This window comes from Dermacentor albipictus, chromosome 8, assembly GCF_038994185.2.
Source record: "Dermacentor albipictus isolate Rhodes 1998 colony chromosome 8, USDA_Dalb.pri_finalv2, whole genome shotgun sequence".
In the NCBI taxonomy this organism is placed as follows: domain Eukaryota; kingdom Metazoa; phylum Arthropoda; class Arachnida; order Ixodida; family Ixodidae; genus Dermacentor; species Dermacentor albipictus.
The window spans coordinates 130,530,454-130,554,868 of NC_091828.1; the positions used below are offsets into that span (position 1 = coordinate 130,530,454).

The following is a 24,415-nucleotide window of genomic DNA, read 5'->3' on the forward strand; positions in this document are numbered from 1 at the left end:
AGGAGGCAGGTGATATCATTATGGCCAATTGGGTGCTAGGAAGACAGATGTCGTTGTTGCCCAGTCGAGAGATTCGAAGCACTCTCCCTCCGAGGAGAGAAGGTTAGCACAACGGCACTGAGCACGAACATGGAGAGGGACACACCCAGGACACACCCAGCGGACAAACAATCCACATTATCCGAGCAGTAACAGGAGAAGGAAAGGCACAACCAGTTGACCCAAAAGAGAGAGAGAGAGAGAGGAAAGGGGAAAGGCAGGGAGGTTAACCAGAGAAAAGAAATCCGGTTGGCTACCCTACGCTGGGGAGAGAGGGGAGGGGGAGGTAAAGTGGAAACAAAGTACAGATAAGGAAAGGAAAGGAAGGAGCATAGACACACAATCACAATCGGTCACTGTCACCGAACACTGTCATCGCACAGCACACTGACACTTGGTGCACTATCAACATCTGTTCAGGCTACAGTTGCCTGTCCAGTTCTGTCGCCCTCAAGAACCGCAACAGTGCCTTCGTCGCCCTCTGCTGCGATGGCTTATGATGGCGGTATCTGAAGATGAGGTCCTCTGTGAGAGGTCTTTGGTCAAAGCGCGCTTGACTTTGTCCAATAGGCTGGCATAAAGCAGCACGCTTTGCGTTGGCAATTAGCGAGCTCTGGCGAGAGTGTTAGCTAAGGTACCTTGCAGAGGTAGAGCACTCCCCCTTTCTTTTACACACCCTTTCCTAAGAACTAATCGTGTTCTCATGACGAAAGTCATCAATCAAAAGCTGCTACTTGACCACTACGCTGGCTTTGTCTGACAAAGGGGCTGCATATTTGAGCCTCATAACGTGGGTTAGTGGCTGGTGCTGTGGGGCCAACGCACAATCACAATACTATCCACAGCAGTAGTGTCCTTCACTACTTCCGATTTTGAGGAGATTCTGGCAACATGTCAAAACAAAAACATCGGCCTTTATCTCATCTCAGAGGCTGAATCAAAATGTGGTCAGGTAAGTGAAGTTCAAATTGTTGAACACTATCCTAGAAGGTGTCCAAAATTTCAGTTCACTTTACACATTATATCTATGGGGTGTTGTTGTAAAGCTGTTCAAATTATTAGCAGGCAACTGTAGAGCACTCCCTTTCAAGCCTGTAATCGTGCCACGCTGCGATCATAGGAATGGGTAAGATGAAATTACAAGGATGATCTTACACTTCTCATAGACCTAGTGACATAGACAGAAAAGGTGGCGAACTTTGGGACTTGTTCATTTTTGGCACTCATATTGGGTGCTCATTTTCAACACGCAAGTAATGAATGCTTCACACACCAAATTAGGCAGGGTTAGCTGTTTGCAGATAGGATTTTACTTTAAAATGTATACCAATCACGGTCACTACTATCAAGGCATGGATCATAACATTGTTATTATTGCAAACGTTGTTGAGCTAGTGCCTGTCACACAATATGAAAAATAAAAAGCAGGAAGCATGCAACTGTCAGTCCTCAACATGCAATGCCTCACATATGTAAGTGTTAAAGGCAAAGTATGACAAAATATTTTGAAAATTTAGGCTAGCAAGCACTGCCTGCATTCAATGCTCCAGTTTTCTGGCCCTTGCATTTTCCAAGATTCTGAATTTTTTTTGTAACGTATACATCAATAGAGTACTACCATATTAAAGGGATGCTAAAGGAAAATATGAAGTCAAGCTAGAGGGAAAAATAAGGCTTCAATAAAAACGAATGCGTAATGTGTACCAAGAACAGGGTTTCTGTAAGCGAGGAAATGACAACAATGTAAAATTGGAGTGGCACCAGCAAGTTTGGACTGTGGTACTTCTCATGTGACAGCGCTGGATGACTACTAGAGAGGGGCATACAAAGAGGTCAGGTGGGGATTATGTCAACTAGCCCGTTTTGGTGCAGGCAATTCTAATTTGGGACCTTTGGTGGCAATTTCCTATGCAACAAAGTCGTATATTGGCATACAGAGTACTATAACAGACTTCTAGACTAATAATCTGTCAATCTAACTCAACTTCATACTTTCCTTTAGCGACCCCTCAGTGAAAAACTTAAAAGCTGCGCATGTTTGAAGAAGGAGTTCCCCACCTGCTTGCATGACTGTGGTGGTGGTGTTCCGACATGGATGGAACTGCCCGATGACGATATGCTGCGGGATTTCAACCCCAACTGGCTAGATGCGGATTCCTCACGGAGGAACAGGGAGCGCAGGTTGTTGCGGAGTGTGATGGCAATGATGGGGAAATTTGTGCTTAGCGTGAACACTGGGAAGAGCGACAGGAAGTACTGGAGCACTGGAATGCGTGGAATGATCGAGCTGCCCGTGTCACTGTTCGGCTGCATGAGGGGGGGAAAGAAACATAGTACTAAAGTCAAGTGAAGACTCAACCAATCACAACCAAAATTCACAACACTTTTCCAAAGTGTGGCCCATGATTGGCTATTGCCACGACTGTCTGCTTAGCTTGGTAATCATTGTGAGTGATGCCTGGCCAAAGGCCAGCTAATGAGGAAATACTCTTACATAAGAGCAGATGTTTAGACAGTCCATGCTCAGGTGGACAAGAATCATGACAAGATGAAGTCAAATGCACTTGTCAAATTTAACAAAGCATAAGTACATCTTTGAAAATTCTTTCACACTTGAATGCAGACTGAACTATGAAGGAAACTTATGGGTACCTCAGAAAGAGCTCTACAGAGAAAGAAAAATTCGTCTTAGTCTTGGACACTAGTAGCTGGCAATAAAAGGGCAAACTAATTGCATAAGAAAATAGTGCAAAGAAGAGATAAAAAGCAAGTACACAGCACTTCCCATCCGTCCTTTCCACTGCTTTGCTTCACATTCCATCCAACCAGCCAACTTCAGTGAACTTATGCGATTTATTCGATAGGTCAAAGCACAGGAACACATCGGCCAGAGTAAATCAGCCAGGTGCAGGTAGACTTGCGAAGGCTGGTATTCTCTTGAATTTTAGCAAAAAAGCTAAAAGCACAAATTTGTTGGTTTCTGGGGAAACCATACACATTCTCTTTCACAATGCTCAGGTTATACACCTACACCCAACTGCACAGAAAGCTGATAGTGCTTCATCAAGCTGGCAATGCTTCATCCCCCCCCCCCCCCTACTGTGCACACAGCACAATAAGTTACAGAGGAAGAAACTAGCAACTTATTTTATCGAAATCACATGGAAAATGCATCTGCCAGGTTAGGTCACTCTTACAAAAACTAAAAAAAAAGTTGGTTAGAGATGTTTTTCTTTTATTCTTGATTTTGAGTGTCCAGCTTATACCGTGAAACCTTTAAAAGTTATCTCCTGGTAAATATGGAATGTACAATGTCAATAAAGTTGTTAGTGCTTCTCTTGTTTGCTCAGTGTTTTGGAGTTTCATGCCATGTGCACAGCATCAACGAATAGATAGCGTAGAGTAGAGCACTGCACGGGCCTGGGCTCGGGCCGGTTAAGCAATTGCTAACTCAGGTTTAGGGTGGGGCCGGGCCTCAAAAATCGGCCCCTGCAGTGCTCTAGCGCAGAGTGCTCTCCCACCTGGAAGTCGAGGGTGTACATGTCGTGCAGCTCGGGAAAGGTGAAGATGCCGGTGAAGCTGAGCAGGGTGTAGAAGCCCAGGATGAGCATGTAGTCGGCAGCCAGCAGGGGGAACAGGTTGCGCTTCTCTCGCCAGGGGGTAACCAGCGAAGGCAGCGAGTGGTGGCACATGAACGAATAGACGCACACCCCAAACAGGTTGGGCAGGCCTGTGGGCACGGCCAGGGCAGGGTGGCCCTGACCTTTACCCTGGCCAAGGGCCAGAGCACACAGCACGATCATTGAGGTGAACGCTGTCACAAGGGAGGAGCAAATGCAGAGCACCATTTCTTAGAACAAAGTGATATTTATTACATGCAATATCAAAATAAAAAAACAAGCCTGCTAAAGCCAAACGAGGGCTTGAGAGGCAGTACTCAGCAGCTGAAGACACGAAAGCACAAACAAGAAAAAATACACAAGAATTAGTTTTACATACAGTGAACATAAAAAGCTTTCCAGCATTTCTATGAAAACATCTGTATAGGTAAATTATCAAATATGACTGGAACATAATACAAGAAAACCTCGTAACAAAGTTGAAGGGAAGCCAGAATTACTTTGTTATATCCATTCTTTCATTATATCCTGTTTCATTACGACGAGGTTTGACTATTTGCAAATACACTTTCCGTACCTGATGTCCACATAAAAGAAAACAAAAGAACGCAGATGAGGACAGAGCTCTCTTTCAGACCTTTAAACAAGGCAAGACTTGTCTACTAGATGTACTTTAGCACAACTGTTTCCTTACACAACAAAAACTAAAAAAGGCAGGAGCCACAAGACGAGAATGCATAATCAGGTGAAACTGAACAAATAAACAGAAGTTGTTACACCAGTATTTACATAGGATTTGATTTTGTGGTCTTACATGTAAAAACCACGATCTGATTATGAGGCATGCTGTAGCAGGGGACTCCGGATTAATTTTGACCACCAGGGAATCTTCAATGTGCCTCCAATGCATGCGACACGGGCGCTTTTGCATTTTGCCTCCATAGAAATGCGGCTGCTGTGACCTTGTGCTACTCGCCAATACTACCCACCACCGCAGCAGGTAGTATTTAATTAAAAAAACAGCTTCAGCTAAAGGGAGACCAGTATGTTCTCCTATAAGTCAGACAGGTGGAATGCTATTAGGAAACTAGAATTTTTAAAAATACTTGTCTTTACTCTAGCTCTTAACATTTTAAAATATTGTACAATAATGTTGATGCGCAGAGTTTGGTTATGTTCATTACAAAAAATGGTCATTCCTCATTTCTCAGTAAGGCATTGCTGGATATGTGCCTTTGTACTTTCTCCATAATGGTTGCAAGACTAGGCATAAAAGTAATGAACATTTGCAAAGTGTAGAAGCTTCAAGACAGGATCTTCACACTGCCAGTTACACAGTACAAGATATCCCGAGAGAATTCTGCCCCGTGCACTCTGCAGACACCAGGTCGTTGCATGCCCATCGTGTCAAATAAATGTAAACTTGTGCAAAAACTACGGCCATATTGAGGCACTAATAATGCATACTTACAAGAATACACCTGTTGATGAAAAGAGAAGGTAAAGAATCTGGCATTACGCCATCAGTCATAAGGCACTGCGGGTCTGGCACAGAGAAAACTTGGCATCATCTTAAAGGGCCACTCATCAGGCCTCATCAGGAATTTAGGCTGCACACTAGATTGTAAAGAGCCATCAAGGGAGCACTCTACCACCTTAGCTTTTAATAAGGTTTTAATGATAGCTGAGGTGGAAGCAAATAAAATGTTGTGAAGTGATAATGCAAGGAGCCCCTTCCCAGATCGCAGGTTCTCTCAGCGCCAAACTAAAATAGAATCCACTTTTTCAGGGGACGGCAGAAAAATAACGCATTATATGGGAAAATGTAAGACTTGATAATGCTTGCCGCAGCACTACAGATAAGGCGAAAAGCTACATGCGTACAAAACCTTATCTGAAGTTAAAGAGAGAGCCATCAAATTATTGGAAACCCTGCAGATAAAGTTCGCTATAGCGGCTTGACAGACTGAATTCTCAAAACTCGCGATTTCTGTCTGGTGCTTGTGCCAAATGTTTAATAAAAACAGCCTCTTTTCGAGCATTTGCCCCATTTTTCAGTTTCTTTACAGTTGTGTAGATCGAAGTACTGTAAAAATTTGTATGGTATGGACCCACACATAATATGAGGCGAGATTTGGGGAAAGCAAAAAGTGAGAAAAAGTTTCTTCAGCATAAGTATGAGTGAGGCAAACTCCGTGAAAACATCTACATTGGACTTTGTGCGTCAATCATGGTCATCTTCAGTTGCACAGTCAACTTCTTCCAAAGATAGTACTCTGTTGTGCTGTCAAGTGCATTCAAAATGCCACACTTGTTAAGGGGGGGGACACATGGGTCTCAGACCAAAAAATTTTGAGAAAATTGATTTTCTTTAAATGCTATTTTTGGATTCTACAGAAACCAATGCATGTTCTCGAAAATTTTGACGTGTTCTGGATTGATAACTTAGTTGTAATACTGTTTAGATCAGACCTACAAGCTAAATTTTTGCCGACAGATGCACAAAAAAAGCTCTTTTCTTTTTTGCGACATGCAGCTGCGGCACTACATTTTGGATAGCAGCGACTGCAACCAGAAAGGCTATGTTCCTAGTGCCTACTGGTCACAGTTAAAATTGCAAATATTCTCTCATTTTGTGTTCCTGTTTACTAAAAATGAGCTTAATTTGGTTTTCTTCTTTTTCTGAGAATAAAAGTTTGGTTCCCAGCTGCTAGAGCTGCAATTCTTCTTGTGGCTTGTAGCTGAATTCGCAGAACACAGGGATAGGAGTGAAATTTTTTAATTAGCCCTCTGAAAATGCTTAATTTCATCTTAAACTGGAGCATCAAGTGGCCATGTTTGCAACATGAAACTCAAGCTACAGTAGGGCAACTAAAAATTATATAAGAAAAGTACTCCTACCCCTGTGTGCCCTATGCTTTGTAGTTTCTAGGCAAGTGCCAATAGTAACCATCTGAAAAGTAGTTTTTCTGTTATTGTACCTGCAAACAATAGTTATATTATTATCTCTAAAAATAATTAACTACAGAAAAGGCAACAGCATATTTGAAATCGGCATGAAAAAGTGAGCCAGATTACGAAACTTTGTTACATGAACTCCAAAACTAAAAAAATAAATTATTTGAGACCAGCGTCCCCCTTAAAGGGGTTGGGACACCAAATTTTGAGGCTATAAAAAGCACGTTGTAGGCTGCTTCCGTATGCAAGGACACCCATAATGAGGTATTGGATGCTGCAAACATTTCAAAATAATGTTAATTCAGCTCCAAAAAATCATTAAAAACTCCTTCTCGTAGTCGAGACCCATCGCTAGCGCGGCAGTTACTGCGTCACAGAGGAGGAACGAAAATATTAACGTCATAGCACACTAGCACAAAAACGTGACGTATGATGAGTAGCGATGAAATGCCGATTACGGAGCCTGCTGAGCCGAGCGACCGAGCATAGCCTCCACTATGACCGAGCTACAGGCACATAGAAATCCTTTCTTAATGCAAAGAAGGGGTAAGGCATGCAGACACGGACACAAGAGGAGAGAAGTGGACAACACCAACGCCGCACGGCGGCCCGCGAACAGCAAACTGCGTGTGGCGAGCTGCCGTGCGGACGGGCCTTTAACACTAGCCGGCCGACTCCGAAAGGGACCAGGATATGCGGCGCTCGTGTTGTCTGCTTCTCTCCTTGCATACTTGCATAGTTCGGCAGCTCGGAGCGGACTCTCCTTCGCTTGGCCTTTCCACGTTACCTGCCCGTCCACGTTACCAGCACGGAAACTCGCCACACGCCGTTTGCCGTTCACGGGCCCCCGTGCGACGGCAATTTTCCTCGCAACGGCGAGATTTCCTTGCCGTAGAGAGGACGGGCGCGGGACCCATTTGTGCGGCAGCCGTACGGCGAAGCGGCCAATCAGCGACCGAGGAGTGGTCACTCTGGCACCGACGGCAGCTTCACCGCCTATGATCGTTCGGCACCGCCAATATCGCCGCTAGGCCTTTTCCGGTTCACTTCAAAGCTAAAGCTTACGGCGCTTTGGAATGAATCACCGACTTTCACAGGCCGCAATATTTTCTTACCGTTGTTGTCGCTCTTCGCAATAATTATAATAATCGCGACATGCACTTCGAATCGCCAGTTGCTGACCTCTGCTGGCAGAGCACGCGTATGCGCGAGCAGACGACGCAGCATAGTATTACGTCATTATGTTTTGTGGCCCACGTGACCAAGTCATGTTGCGTTTCCTCCTCTGTGACGTCATAGCATCCCCCGGAGCCCAGAAACCGAAACCGAAATTGCTCGGTATGATAATGCTATTATTAAATTATTTATCCTCAATATACTTGACAAGTATTGTGTGTTTATGTTTTTTAAACAGTTCCTATCATTTACACTTTTGTCTTGCAAACAAAACGATTTTGATCTTTTTTATTTGTGTTTCCCAAAGAAATAGAGGGAAATTTTATTTTTCAAATTACTTTTTTTTTTCTCATGCTACTAACACAGTAAAATATTCCTGTTCAGTGTTCTCTTCAAGCTGTTGCAATATGTAACATATACGTCTTACTTCTTTTGCTAGCAGCGAGCTAGCACCTCATGTCTGCCGTGACCCGCACACAAGCGACTTGCGTTTATGCGGGCACGATATGTGTAATAAGTTGTGAACTGCTGAAATAAAGATGTATGTATGTATGTATGTATGTATGTATGTATGTATGTATGTATGTATGTATGTACGTACGTACGTACGTACGTATCGGATCCCGCTGTGTGTGAATCCCACTGTGTGTATCGTGCTCCCTGAAGCATGACGCAACGTTTGAATCAACAAACGCATGAACGAAAATTTTGATGTCTCCACCCCTTTAAGTACGACACACGCGAGGTCCTCCGGGATGCTCGCCCACGCATCCACAATTCACTTGCACAGAGTGGCTGGCGATGCCCGCTTCAGCCATCTGGTCAGCATCACTTTGGGTGCACCTGACTGCAGCCATCGCTTAACATCGCTCGACCCACTCTTCAAAGAACTTGTTTATGTCAGCGACTAGAGGCTTGCGCTAGCTCATGTGCATTAGCTGGTGTGCTGCATAGGTGTGCACTCACCAAGTCAGCACATTATGGTGGCCTAACCCACTCAGTCTCTAGGTGGCACTTCCTGTATTGCTAGTGGAAAATGAGGATCATGGAAGCCATGCAGCAATAATGAAACCAAAACTTTACGAGCCCGATTTTGAACAGCAATTTTTGTTTGGATCCAAATAGAGTACGAGGCGGAAACTTGACACTAATAATTGAAAAAAATCTTCATATTATATATACGGGTCTTTACTGTAACCACACAAGGTACCAAAAGCCACGAAAGAGGCAGTTAACCTAAGTGCCACTAATGTATAATCCCATGTCAGTGGTGCACTGCTATAGCCTTTAGGTCCATAGGAGAAGTAAATGAGACTGGTGCTTCACTGCGCAAGAACCATGAAAATGTAAGAAAAGGGAACATATCAATGAGCTTTTACTCTAGTGTCTGCAAGCAATGTTCCTTCCCTGCACTCTCTTATAAATTTAAGAGCTTGCATCACATTCACATCATTCTTGAGCTGTGCAATGCATTTCCAGTGGAAGTTTCGTGTGTGCTGCGTTTCATGTTAATCCCCAAGTTGTGCACATTGCTGCTAGCTGTTTGTGCACAACATGGTCTTGTGATGCCTTTTCTGAAGAAAAGTGCGGCTTGTTTTCTCGAAAAGAAGGGCATGTGGGCATTTATTTTTGCACGCTATATGTCAGTGCAATACCTTGCGGACGCAATCGTCACTGTAGTCTGTTTGTAATGCCCAAACCTGGTGAGCGATCCTAGGAACATTAAAGGTGAACACTAACTTAAACTGAAATACCTTACCGAGTAAATCAGCCTTCATTTAGTGTGAAGGCAAGACAGTACTTCACCTGCTCGACTTAACTTGGAACCGAAGTGCACGTATCATACATGACCTCCAGGGTTGTTAGTGCAGCACAGGAGCCCTGTTCTGTGCCAGCAATCTTGCAAGCCACGCTCTGCCACCCCTGGCGACTGAGAGGGCGGCAGAGATAGACTCCGCATGTCTGCAAACCGCATAAAGTGGCAAGAAGAGGTAGAGAACAGACCTCTCCTGGGGTACACATCACACAGCACCGGCGATGTCACAGTGTGACGTCCCCGGCGCACGTGCAGTAACCCTGGTTGGCAAAACACAGTCTTTGCCAGCTTTTGCGTGGTGCAGTCGCACAGTGCTTGGTGTAGGTGGGTGCCACGTGGGCGAGTGTTTTCTTTTTTGTTTTCTTTTCTTTTACGTGATCCTCCACAATTCTATTTCCAGGCAGATTAGCAGTATAGTGTGTCGGAGAACATCGACACGTGCTAAACTGCGTGACAAAAATCTGGCGACACTGGCCTTTTTTTTTACTTGCGAACGTGAACCACGCGGTGGTCTGCGAGAGATTGTGCAATGAAGCATACCAACTTGTCCATTGAAGTGTGGCACACTTGTGGTAAAGTGTGCGGCGAGAAACAGTAACAATATCAGCTCATTCTTGCGTGGGGAAACGGACCATATTATGCAATACGATTAGAAATACATCCCACTTACGAGACTCAACGCTTGCTGTTAGTAATAAGGCCAGTCGTGGTGATGAGGCGCCGACATAACTTCAGCACCCGTAATTATTGAACAGGTGAGTCTGAATGAGACGTGATGATTAGCGAGCGCATGTATCTTAGTGCTATCTGCACTGTGTGCAGAAAAATAGAAAACAAAAATAATAATTTCAACATAATCTATCGACTGAGAGGAACAACTATAAATGCGCTCCTAGCATGTTTTAAACACTGTTGAAGCTGTGTGTATGCCTTTCACCACGGGGAATTTGCATTCCCACCCACCCATTCACCACCCAATTCGCATTCTAACAGAGACAAAGATTCGCGGCTAACGTTAGCCACACATCCTTGTCTCTGTTAGAATGGAAATTTCAGTATTTTCACAGCACCTGTGTTAATTTCAAGTAGTGCCTTTTTGTTGTTTTTCTGGTTTCCCTACCTCTTGATACGTTTAACTGATGTCTTTAGACTTTATCATGTTCATATGCTGCGGTATTTGCAATCACCTATGTATATGTTGTCAGTTTCAATAAAGATTTAGTTGAGAGTTAGCGCTCGTCCTGTTTGCTTCTAGTCTCTGTCCGTGTCACCTCGCACTACAATCCAAGATCATGTTACCGTGCCAACTCGCCCAACTGTCTATCCTTTTGCATTATGAACTTGTTAAAAGATTTCATAACGTTATTCTATGAATATAATTTCTGGTTTAACTAACTCCTTTATTGTTGCATAATGCATTCAACAGGAAACGGAGGCATATATCTATACTTATGAGGCTGACAGTGGTTGCACTGCGACTTGAGTTACTGCAATAAATAGTCGCCTCAAAAGCCCATTCGAAATTTGGCATGTCAGCGAACAAGGTTGAACTACTGGTTAAACATAGAAACACTAGCAACACTCATTGTTGAGAGACTGCCAAATTGGCTCTATAGATCAGTTCATGCAAGTGAGTGAGAAACTTTTGCTCACCAATCCAGCGCATCAGGGTTGTGAAGATTTGCAAGTACTTTGTCTTCTGCACGTTGAAGAAGGTGAACGGCCCAACGAGGCCCAGGAAAGCCAACTGAAGCAACACGCAGAATAAGAGAGGTTAGTTGCAGTCAACTTAAATTTGAACACCTTGAATAAACACGCACTGAGTGCAGACCACTTTGCAATAATCATGAGCATGAGTTTGCTGGGCCAGTTTGTGCACAGCTTGATGAATGGCAAGGCTAAATGCTTCGAAGTAACACTGATGCTATGAAAGACACATTGGTGGATGGCTATGCACTAATATGAATAATGTGGGGTCCTTAAATGCGGACCCAAGTCTAAGTAGTCGGCCACAGAGATTTACAAAACACAATTTCTACAACAAATGTGAATTTCTTCTTTGTTAAGGCGTGGTGCTCCAATTTAATTAATTAATCTGCAAGTAAAAAAATAGTCAATCAAAACTGAATTCAAGAATATGTGCCCAAGCCTCGCCATATTGAGCTTTATTTCAAGTCTTACATGGCATAAACTTTTGTGACTAACTAAATAAGCATTTCTGTACTCGGGCCTCGCCAAAATGCAGCCCGCTGTGGCTGCAAATCAGAACTGTGGCCTTAAAGGTCCCCTCAACAGGTCTGGCCGTTTTAAGCTGACAAGTGCAGAGCGTACAATGCACGCTAATGATCGTGTTTGCAAAGAATTACAGTGCTACGTACTGCGGAAAGGTCTGAAATTTTATTCCGAACGCAGTTTTCCCCATCCCTTGCGGCGACCGCGCTCCAAGCCGGATGGTGACGTTGCTCGTGGTGACAGATGATTGAGAATTATTCAAGGCAATATCTGTTATTTGCGTGATCTGTTGCTTGAATTGATGAAATGAACTTTAGAGATATAATAAAACGCGCAAATGGCATGTCTGCGTGTTCTTTGTTTTACTTCGCACTGAAGCAAGACAGGTGTACTTCCGCTTCATCTGCTTGTCCCCACGGTCGTGCAGTCACATGCACAGGTACCGAAACTACAATTTTCTACCGTGTTCCAGCGCGTGATCAGGCTCTGCGATCTGCTTGTTCTGCCTCAGTATTCATGTAGCACTGCATTATACCGCTAGTCCCGTATCCTTGAGCACAGCGTGCAAAATCATGCACTGCGTTAAACTCGCTAAATTTCACTGTGCGCTGCACTGCAAGGCAATCACCACAGCTCCCTCACAACGCCATAAATAAAAAAACGCAGCACAGGAAAAAAAAAAGAGAAAGAAAATCGAGGAGAAAAAAATGAAGTCGGGGCCCGTGACATATGCGTCATGCAATCCTTGAGGTCCGGTATGGGTGAACACAGGGAAGGAATTTCGCTTGCGGAGGCTAGACGGGGCGAGTGGAGAGAGTGTCTTGCAATGCAGTGGAGCTCACCTCCTGAAATTATGGGTTCGTGGCACTGAAATATTTATATCTCGGCTATTAATGAGCTGATCTGAAAAATTTTAGCAGCAGAATGCTCCCTAGAGGACACTTCCAGAACATAACCAAAATTTGCTATGGGGCCTGGTGAGGGGCCCTTTAAGCTTAGCAAAGGACTGCAACAGCCACTTATCAACTGTAATGCATACCACACGGCTTAAATTCAAGGAGTACCACAAAATGACAATGACAACAGGTCAAGAGCATTAACATTGTGCTAAGTCTGTATTTGCAAACTAGCCTTCTGCTAGAGTTCAGTGTGTGACAATGTTTTCGCTCACACAAAGACAAAATTTTGCAACCCCAGCCTTACACAGCAGAAAAGACTAGTCATAGAGAGGAGGGAAATCCCTACCAAAAATATCCTGTAAGCATTTCCACGAGTGATGGTGGAGCTTTTCCAGCACGGCAGGTCATTTGGATGAGTTTCGTTTGAGATGTTGGCCACAGTGGTTAAGTTTTCTATAGAAGTCGCTGGTAGTTGGCTACGACAAGGACAGGAAAACAATTTCATTAACTAGCATTTCACTTCAGTGAATGCAAGCACCAAACCTGTGTGAAAGTTCTCGAAAAACACTACTGATGTTACTCAGTCCAGTGTAGTGCACAACATTTGCTAGGGTACCTTTATAACGATGAGACATTAAACAAACATGCAATAATCAATACAATCTTCTGTGCAACAGGATCTCGCAAACAATATAGTCAGGCAGAACATAATGCATAAACAAAAATCTACCTTTGAATTATAATCTAGCTTATGCACTAAGACACAGCCATTTATTCCAGCAAAATTTTACATGAAGACCCCCCCCCCACCTCCCTGGGTATTAAAAATACTCAATTTCACCGAGTTAAGAGGAACCTTTAGCTTGGGCCCAATGCCGCCTATTCAAATACATGTAAAATGCAGAAATGCAAAAAGCAAGTAGAAAAACACGTAGTGGGACGATTTGAATGATATTTGTTGCATTTGACGGGGCCCTGAACCACCGCTCAGGCTTGGTGAAATAACGTAGTCTGCGGGTAGCAGACACTGCTGTGAACATCTCAGCCAACTTTTGTTGTCGTATGCGGTGTGTGGAGCTTGCAAGCGGATTGCGAAGTTATCTTTCTCTCACACGCTCTCTTTTCAACAGAAGGCCCTGCCCTCACTTTCTTCTGGGTGCTTTATTTTGTCATCAGACGGTTTATTTCGTCATTCCCTTAAGCCTGCTTCCCATGTAAGTGACGGCGCAGTGGTGGTTGCAGTGACTGAGCGGCACCACTGCATGCAGACGTAGCTGCGTTTCACATGCTTTGTTTCGGCGTGATGCATGCCGCTTTGATGCACAGTGTTGCTTGCGAAAAGTGCCCGTGAGCCGCGGGTTTCAGTGGTCTTCAAGAGCTGCGCCTTGCTCCGCATTTCCATGTTTTGGTATGTTTGAGCTGTGTTTGATTGGCGTATCGAGTTGGTGCTCCACTTTCGTGCTTATAAACCTTGCAAAAAATAAAAACACTATCGAACGGTTAATACAACTTTCTAAAATTCACATTTATGTTTCTTCTAGCTCTTTCTAGGCGACAGCTTAGATGTCTTGCTAACTACACGTACACAGAATTAGCGACATGGCAGCAAATGATTGGGTTGGTTCGTATTTCTGCCATCTGGGCTTGAAGCATGTGCATGTCTGCCAATGGCTCTCGTTTTCGAATGCCGCAAGGCATTAGGGCGCCATCTCAACCACCCGGATGCAAAAGGCCTATGGACAGCTTTCAAAGAAGCTTGTGTCCCTTTCTGCCTATAGGCATTGTAGTAGAAAGGCAGTGGCCCTTGCAGAGCTTGGGGTATGTGACCTTTAATGAAGAAATAAGACCAAACAAAACTACGAACACGCTAGCTCGAAGTTGTAAAGAAAAAAAAAAAAAAACTCCTACACGCGCTGCAAACAAAACGTATGGACTTCCGTTTCGTCTCGTCTGTCCAGACCCTTATGGAGTTGCCAACGGAGAGAAAAAGAGGCAAGAAGAAGAAAACAGCCTGTGCGCACAATATGGCTCCAAAGAATGGAACTTGAAAACGACAGAAGCAAATGGCAATTCTGAGGCCTCAACAGACATGGCTGATTCGAGTGACGCCGAAATTTACTTTATGGAAGTATGCGTCACTTGCAGTGACGAGTCCCTTCCGCTTCAGTCTGCAATGTCTTCCCAAAAAACCCTCCTCTTAACTTTGTTGCGAAAATCCTTCATTTTGGCATCCCAAACAAGTGGACACAGCACAACTTGAATGATGAACAGCTCGATGAAGACCGCGTGAGACATTTCAAACTGGCAGCAGACATAGTCTGCTACAAATGTCTGCTCAAGTGGACAAGTTCCCTGGTTGGCTCCCCAGTTCTCCGTGCTGCGCCCGCTTCGGCCAAGCCCCTGCCACGCAATCTTAATGTCACTGCTCAAGGCGCTCCCCCATTGGTTGCCACTCTTGCCGCTAACAAATTTTTCCAAATGTGTTGATCATGATCACAGCGGCGTGTGCCGCTCGGAAAACTGGCATTGGGAAAGGAGGCTTGCTTGCACACCATTTCTGGCCCATTTCTGGAAATTGCTTGCATGCTTTAGGAAACAGGATTTAGATGGCTGCTACTGCCCGATAGCCGTCATCAAGCTGCGGTGGGCTACATGGCGTAGATACTGCGTCCACCGTAGGGTAATGCCACGAGTCCACCGGCCAAGCGAACTGCGGCTTGCTGACAACCACCGCGTTTGGCTTGTGGTTAGCATGTCGTAAGCACCAAAGGTGGAAGTCGTGGCATCTATGTTAACATCCAAAATGATATTTGAAGTGTGCGCCACGGTGACATGTAGAAGGCAGATCGGTGTGGGCACGCCCTACTGCGCCGTGGCCTTTGCAGTGCAAGGCATTGAAGAAGGAATGGGAGAACAGCGGAGGCTGTGTTTGGTTGCCTGTAACTCCGCTTCCGCTGAATGCATTCAAGTACTTCTTGCAGCAAAGTATTTCTGAAATAGCCTATTTTCCCTTTTAATGCCCTTTTTCACTTCGGTGAAAAGTGGTTCAGGGCCCGTTAAAGAAAGTTAAATTCTAGTGACTGCCGTACTGGAATCTTGATTGAGGTTCTGAAATTTTTTTTTTAAATTGCCCCAAATTGATAAGCTAAAAAAAAATACATAAAAATAGAAAACCAAACGTTTACAAATTTGTAGCTCTGCACCAAAAAACATCGCAGTTTCGTAAACTGCAATTGTTAGATCATCTAGAGCAGACAAATTTGGTAAATTAATTTACAGCTAATATTAATTTATTACTCTGTTTGCAATGGTCTTGCAAAAGCCCTATTCACAAATTAGTAATACATTTAACGGGAGTGTGTAACATTTCAATTTTGTCCACTTTAGATGCATTATTAAATGCAGCTTACAGAATCTTTGTCATGCTTCATTGCTGAGCTACAGAATTGTAAACTTCATAGGTTTGTTTTTTTCAACATTGCAGTTTTCAAGAATCCTTATTAAAACATTGATGGCCTAAAACAATAATGCACTTTCGACGGTCACTACATTTGAGGTTTTTCTTTTAAATCTAACCATCAAATCCGGTGGAATGGTTGCCGAGAAAACAATTTCTGCTTTCCCATGTGATTAGATAGGAGCCCCCGAGATAAAAGTTTCTGTTAACACCAAGAGGCCTTGAATACAAATTGCAATCACTCACAAACAGAAAGACATCTTTCTGATATACAAAAATTTGGTCTTGAACAGAATGTTTTGCAGCTACCTCTACAACCTTGCCATTTGTTGGGTGTGTTGGTAAACTGACATGGAAAGGATATTTAACACCAGCGAACAAGGATAAAAGGGATTTGTGCTGTCGTCTCCCTTATGTCCTTGTTCGCTAGCACTAAATATGCTCTACAGTCTATTTACGCTGAAGGGATGACGCTATAAGGATTCAAATAGGATTATGATTTAGAACTCTGTCCATCATTTATGTAAGGTTCATGCATGTGTACAGTTTGATCCACTATAAAGGTAAACACCTAATTAGGATTCAAACCAATGTGCAACTTGAAAATATCAATTTCAGAGAAAAAATGTGCTTGAGGCAGCATTTTCAGTCAACCTATATTCGTAAGAATATTATTGTCAAGACCTTTGAGTTAGAACTAAGCTGTAATCAGTCCTGAAATAGGAATTTCTATACATCTCTTAATAATTGATGATGTGTAAAATAACTGTTCTGCATGCTATTTTTGTTCTCTTAACCCACTGCCTTGTAAGAGAAGGCTAAAAGACTGGGCGATACTTTCACTTCTGTGCTCAACTGTCTTCCTGTACACTGGAATACACTAATCTTGCATTGTGATGCAATTACCAATGACACTTGCATCATTCTAGAGAATAGAAAAAAAAAACAGCTAATTTTTAATGCCTGCGCTTGATTAATGCATTATATCACTAAATGGTGCAACGTGAATGCAGGTAAGCTTCCGAAGCCGACGAGTTCAGAAAACACTACAAGAGTAGCTTACCATGCTACGTCACGAACAGACTTTGAAATGGCCGCACCGTATATGGCCAGGTCTCCATACAGGTACACAGCTATGCAGATGTAGAAGAGATTCACACCCACTGCCAGAGAGAAGCGACGTGAAATGAAAGTAATACAAGCTCTCTGAGAAGGACAGCAAGGGCACTTCAGAACACAAAGCTTAGCAAATTAGTACAATCACACGATGCAACAGACAATGAGGGTCGCATTGTGGGCTTGTTGGTAATGCATCTTGAGTACAACTTGGTTTTCAATAGTAAGACATTGTTGGAAGTTAGTGCCATGTGTGTGCTTGTGTGCCTTTTAATTGCACTATGGCAACACCTATTCAAGCAACAGACAATGCAGGAAAAATGTGCAGAAAAGCAGAGAATGTTCACAACTTGAGCACTCACGAGCAAACACAGAGCTAACTACCAAAGAAAAAGGGAAACAAGTGCTCACACAGCTGGGCGCTTCTTTCATTTATCAATACATTGGTTTAACACACAAACAAGAGGAAGCTGCTTGCTGTACACATTGCTGCATAGGACTGAACCAGATTGGAACAGCTGCAATAAACTTTCAGCATAAATATTTTTGCAAGATGTTCTAATTTTGGAAATTAGATACTATCTCAATTGATTTCAATGAGACATTGCTCCAACATTGTATTAACACAACATGCTCTGCAACAGCCAGCATAGGAAGACTTTCTATCATCTGCTGCCCAATGAAGACAGCCTCCAATAAAAGCTTCGAAGCCACTTGACAAAACCTGTTCATAGGTAATGTACTGGGGGCCCTTGAAGAGGCTTTCGTTTCTTCAAAGCCCCAGTGATTCAGGGGACCAGTGCTCCTCAATGCCTTGAGGCTCAGAGTACGAGGTATATTAAAATGGGCTGGCAACAGATCCTGTCTTTTGTGGAGTGGCTTTGAAGCTTTTTGAAGAATATTGCACAAGCAGAGACATGATGAGACTTCACCTTTGCTGAAAAAGAGGGACGCCATCTTGCCCTGTGCACAGAAAAGAGCTTGTAAAAGAACTGAGCACCACTTGAATCGAAATTGGTGAAGAAAATGAAAAAGATTCGCACCAGCTCGAAGCGTTCAGTGATGGCAAAATAGTTGACATGTGAGGACTCTGCCATTCGCTCTGCTGCATCTGAAAACAGGTGAAAAATGTTTGATGCAGTAACCTTAGGCTGGGCTCTGAACTTGCCACCATAATCCATCTACAAGTTATAAGTTTTGCGACCCTCTAATTCAGGAGGACAGGTGCCAACAGCCACACACTCGCAATATTGTATTGTAACCTAAAATTGTAACAAGTAACCTAAGAGCAGCCACAAAAAGTAAAACAGTGACTCAACTGCTTAAGAGAAGAGGCACTCGTTCATCCTCGTCTACACACTTGGAGATGATGTCATCCGTCCTGAGTTCGTTCTGCGAGGCAAACCGGGAAAGGGAAAGAAAGAAATAAGCTGCAACTCTAAGATAAACAAGACAGCAGACAAATAAACAAGGAGTTCAGATTCCGAGCTTCCGCAGCACACCATGCACTGGGCAAGTCTTCTACCCCCAATCCCGTTCCATCTTTACTCCTCTGCAGTGAACTAGAATAAACGTTCACATTAATGATTATGCTTCAATTAAAAAAAAAAAGAAAGAAAGAAGGAAAGAAAAAAAGAAAGCCCTTTATATGCAGATTCTGCATGTGCTCTTAAAAGCTCTTCGTGTACAAGTGTTCCACCTACAGTGTTTTATGTTGCAATGGCATTGATATAAAATACAAACATGGCAATGACAATTACTAGACAATGCAGTGGGCAATGCCAGCACAGGTAATGCTAGAAGCACAGCAAGAATGTGCTCTGAACACCGCCACTGACTGACGCTCGGTAGCGATGACTTCACCAGGTGCTGCTGGCATTGCTCGCTCGATTAAAGTGTAGGTGTCTGACTACACAAGCAAACTGAGCGATGAAGCGGTTCTGTTCAGACAGCTGTCATAAAACGTAAGCATCACTCTCCGCCTGCTTCCGTAGGACGTCCTCTCCCAGAGACCAGCTGCTGCCGCAGCCCCGTGTCAGCCACACACAGTGTGTCCCATGCATCTTTCTTGCCGCTAATTCCCCTCAACAGTTACAAAAGCAGATTTCATAATCATATCACTTTAACTAATCCTTTACAATTGTTTCCTTTACCTTGACACCTACTGCATCACTCTAACAGACCACTTGTTATTTGTTCTCAATACAGTGAGATCCCGATAGTTTTAACTTTCTTAAATCGAATAATTCGAATGGTCCAAGCAAAGTCCTATGTACTTGAATAGAGAAAAACTCCCATGAATTCAAACCCCAAAAACGCCACAAGGGTTATTTCCACAAAAAAATTTTGCACGCCTATGAAACAACTTTTGGACAAACTCGAGCCAAAGAATAAGGTTTGATATGTCGCTAGCAGGGCAGCTGATTGAGCAAGTTGGAAATTTATAATCTTGAGTGCTTGTCCTTGTCACTTGTCTCATCCACGTTTAAAGTTTGCGCTGTACACGCACAAGTAAAAATGAAGACAAAAGCTGCTTGGGGAGCCGACCCTGAAACAGAGATAGCAGAGGGATGTGCACCCTCTTTTCCCAACTGGCTGAAAAGGCACAGGGAAGAGGTTCTCAGTGCGCACTTCAACACGTTGCTGCATGCTCACCCACTCTGCCCTCCTAGCGCGCACTTGACCACACCATCTCCAAAATGGGGCAGGAGGGAGAATGGCACGTATCAGGCCACCATCCTTCTCGGCTCACTCTTGGATGTCTTCTCTCGGACCCACACCAAACAGTATGCATGAGCTTATCACACTAGGACTATATACGTAACCTAGGCGTCTCTGGCACATGGTGTTACACACTTATGAAGGAAATATGAGGCCTTTTTCAATACGAACCCAGTGACAATTTTGGTTTTGCACTCTTGGCTAAGGGCTATATTTGAATGGGCTCTCCTTAGTTTGAACCCCGGTTCTGAATAAATTTGCAGTCCCTTTAGAGTTTGAATTAACAAGATTATACTGTATTATAGGACATGCCCCACTCCAATTCCTTTAATCTTAGCATGTGTGCCACATTAAAAGCACATGAGCCAGCGCACAGCAATGGAAACTACAGCACAAGTGTATAACCAGACTGATCAACACACAGATAAAGCATTCCGTAGCAGAAATCCAACAGCAAGAAACAAAATAGATGTGGGGAAGAATAACAATAAAGGAGCAGAAAATGAATGTGACATCACAAAACAGACTCGAGGCACGTATCTCGACAGCACAACATGTATGGTGCCAACGTATGTATACACAGTCGCCAAGCCTCCAAGACCCAAAGTGTTGCAATGGGGAAGTTGGCTGTCGTCCGCCACCAGATACAGTGTCCGTAGCCAATACTGACATACATGCGCTCACTACTCACACAGTTACCCTTTCGATCTGAATGGCCAGATAGTTTCGCTTTGATAGTTTGGCCTTCATGGCCGCTGAGCGACCTACGAGTTGCACGGTAGGCCACGCGCTGCATTTCAGGCACTTAGAGCACCCCGAGGCACAGTACTGGAAGAAAAAGAAAGCCAGGAGCATTGCAGACAGCGCAGCAGGCATTAGTGTGGCTGCCGAGACCATCATGTAAGGGATGATAATCAACATAGGCATGTCTTGCGTTAACTCTAGTAAAACTTTAACAAAGTTGTTCAAAATCCTGCAGACACTACACATTACCCCCTATGAAAGAAAGTTTCACTTGAACAACCTCAGCACGAGGCAGCTTCCATGTCTATGAACTTTTTCATGAAGTTAAGAAAGATAAGATAAGCACAAGGGATGGTTTAAGTCTTTAACCTAGAAGCACTCAGCTGAATTATTGCGCAATCCTAAATGACGGGCCGAACGTTCCAAAGCATCTCACGGGCCAACAAGAGAGGCTACAAATTAATTTCAACTACCTGTTTTTTTTCTTGTTTTTTTTTAAGTGCCCACCTATTCGAAGTACACATGTGTTTCCACCTCCCTCTAAATGTGGGAATCAAACCTCATTCTCGGCAGCCATAGCCACTGAACCACCACGGCAGGTCCATCGTGAAATTTGCAACAACGTCACGTTTAAAGTACAAGCCTCAATAAGTGCACCCTTTTATATTACTCTTTTTGTTTTGCCTCTATGTATAAGTGTTTGCAATGCTCCTAATAACAATAAAGCAATTGATAAATGCTTAGTAATTTCATAGCAATGTTCTACACATGCTCTAGTTAACCCGAGGAGGTTAGAGAAAACCTCCTTGGGTTAGAGAAAGTTTTTCTTTAACCTCTGAGTTAACCCCTTCAGTTACCAATTGATTATGTCTTGACCATTAGGTTCACCCCACTTCTTGCATCTTCAAAATCACAAAAAGAGTATAGCTGCGGAAAAGACTAAGAATTTTAGAGTCTTTAATCAGTTTTGTCAAGTTTACAGAATATGGACTTTGTGCGAGAACTCTGCAGGAACATCGCATATGAGAACATCAACGATCTTATGCCTATAATAGCATACCTGGAAAGCATGTATCAAGCCACCTGAAAAAATATGCACTGTGCAAAACATGAAATACAATGAAAAAAGGGAACCCACTACATGATGATATACTGACAAAGAGAGCAAACGCTCCCCTTTCAACTTGTTTTACTGAACATTATACATATTCACACTCGCAGCACAGGTCCAGTAATTGTTTCAAGATGTAGCCAACCTGCTTTAAATATTAATGTTTTCATCAGTGCCTTTACTTTTCATGAGTTATCTTGGAGTGAAGAATTGTGTACACAGCGCCTAAAAGGGTTAAGTGAATTTTCACTTAAACCTAAAGTCTTGCTTTAAATTGCACCGCCATGCAAGTGGCACAGACTTTTTGGTAATCTGTCTTCACATGGAAAAAAAGAAAAGTAATTGTAAAAGTACTATTACTAAAGCTGGCCAACAGCGCCCCCACCCAACTGTTGCTAGTGGTACTATCTCATAACAGCTTGGTGGCAAGATACGTTAACTGCCCCGACAGCAATCTGCTGAAGTTATTTTCTTAACACTAAAGCAAGAACACCAAACTATGGGGTTGTAGTGCCAAAACCACGATCTGATTACAAGGCACACCAGAAGGGGGACTCCACAAATTCGGACCACCTGGGGTTCTTTAATGTGCACCTAAATATAAGTAGACAGGTGTTTTCACATTTCGTCGCCATTGAAATGCAGCTGCCGTGGCCGCGATTTGGGCTCTCACAACCTCGTGCTTAGTAGTGCAACACCAAAGGCACTAAGCAACCACAACGGGTATACATAGCTTATACAATGCATTGAACAGTCTATATCTGCAGAATACGTCACACACACTGGGACATGCTTAACGATAATTTGCTTCTATAACAAACACTGCACTTAAGCTAAGAGGAAAGTTAAGGTGTGGTATATGGTGTGTTTCACAACACAGTTGACTCAAACAATGATGCAGCAACCAGTCAAGCATCTGAAAGTCTTAAAGCCAAAGCAGAAGAAGGTTAACGATGTGCTCATGCAATTAAACTGCAACAAGCCAGTATGCAAGCATAAAGCTACAGTTCAACAAGCAAAAAGGGGGAGGGCATGGAGAAAGCTCTGCAACAGTGCTGCAGTACGGGAACAACCAAATAATGCCACACAAAGGAAATCAAGAAAAAAAATAATAATGTAGAGAGGGAGCACAGTTTATAGTGGTACGTGTTTATGCAAGTCTGCATACAGCAGTGACGAGGCATCACAGCCACGGCCATAATAATGCAAAACTTCTATTCCTTTTCAAAAGGCGTCTCTGGCTGGTTCAGAATAGTTCATGATAAAAATAACATCAGACTAGAAGCTGCTACATTATACAATCAAACCTTATAACGAAATTGCACCTGACATCAAAATACTTTTTTACCCAGTATTAGTAGTTAATTACATAATTACTTCATTGTATCAAAAATTTATTATGTGCTTGTTACATTGTGATTTAACTGCATCAGCTCATATTGTAGCTGGTAGGAGAGAGGATCCAACCTTTGCTACATTTACAACACTGCACAATTTTGCCAGAGATTCCTACTCTGTGCTGACAGCGATGAATTGATACTGCAACAACTGTGCAAACAGGTGACTCACCACCATGTCCTCCTGCTTGGCCTGCGTGATGGTGCTCTCCTCCTCATCAACCACACGCTTGTAGTGCTGCAGCGTCTTCCAGTGAACAAGTGCATTGGCTGAAGCCATGGCCTCAATCACAAATGTCGTTGTCAAGTAGCTGCCAGAGTAGGCACCAGGACCAAGAAGAGCAGGAATGCAATGCACAGGGATAAAAAATACTAGTACAAGCATGCACTTAAAGGAACACCAAAGGACAACATAATGTGCTTTAGTGTCTACATAATGGGGCACTGCAACACATTTTGAACATGGTTTTAAGAAAATGTTTCCAATGTGTAGGGAATCCTGCCATGAACATGCAAGCTGAATGTTATTCCACTACACATGGAAGGGAGCCCACAATGTTGCTCAGCAATATTTTTTGAATTAGTAAAGCAGGTACTAGTAAACCATATTGGATGTACAGCGTAATAAAGAAAGAAGTGGCACAAATGACAGTGCTGTGTTGTCAATACATTCTTTCATCTATCATGCAGGCAGTCCTGTCCTGGATGGCTTTTTGAAAAGCTGACAAAGAACAGCACGATAGCGGCTGTTGAGTATCATGATGATGTACGTGAACTCACAAGCATAACACCAATTTGCATTAATGACAAATGTGAATTAGCAGATATTACATGACTTCCTTAATGAAATGAGAACAAGCTGGCCACCACATTCTAAGCAAGATAGTATTCCGCACTAGATACCATTGCAAGGATTTATTATGGAATAGTACACAACTAGGGTTCCGAGTTTTTGGATAAATCCTATAACATTGGAAAAAATGGGAATTTCTGGGTCCACAGTTGTGACCGTGTCTCCTTACATTCACGAAAACAACAACAACAACAACAAAAAACAAGAACGAGTAGCTGAAGGCGTTTGTCATGAAAACAATCTCGTTGCACAACTTGCTCATCCAAGCTGAGGTTC

The 24,415-nt window shown here is 43.3% G+C and overlaps 1 protein-coding gene across 1 annotated transcript in view; it reads right to left on the reverse strand.

The window, feature by feature from the left end:
• The window catches only part of LOC135898268 (transmembrane protein 104), a 37,330-nt gene that overhangs the window by 6,097 nt on the left and 6,818 nt on the right, over nt 1-24,415 (reverse strand). The window contains exons 3-11 of the mRNA XM_065427122.2: nt 23,459-23,597; nt 18,633-18,705; nt 18,357-18,424; nt 18,246-18,276; nt 17,261-17,360; nt 13,087-13,216; nt 11,263-11,356; nt 3,561-3,853; nt 2,098-2,346 (exon numbers count right to left, since the gene is read on the reverse strand). Coding sequence (XP_065283194.2) covers nt 2,098-2,346; nt 3,561-3,853; nt 11,263-11,356; nt 13,087-13,216; nt 17,261-17,360; nt 18,246-18,276; nt 18,357-18,424; nt 18,633-18,705; nt 23,459-23,597 — 1,177 coding nt within the window. The remainder of the gene's footprint in view (nt 1-2,097; nt 2,347-3,560; nt 3,854-11,262; nt 11,357-13,086; nt 13,217-17,260; nt 17,361-18,245; nt 18,277-18,356; nt 18,425-18,632; nt 18,706-23,458; nt 23,598-24,415) is intronic.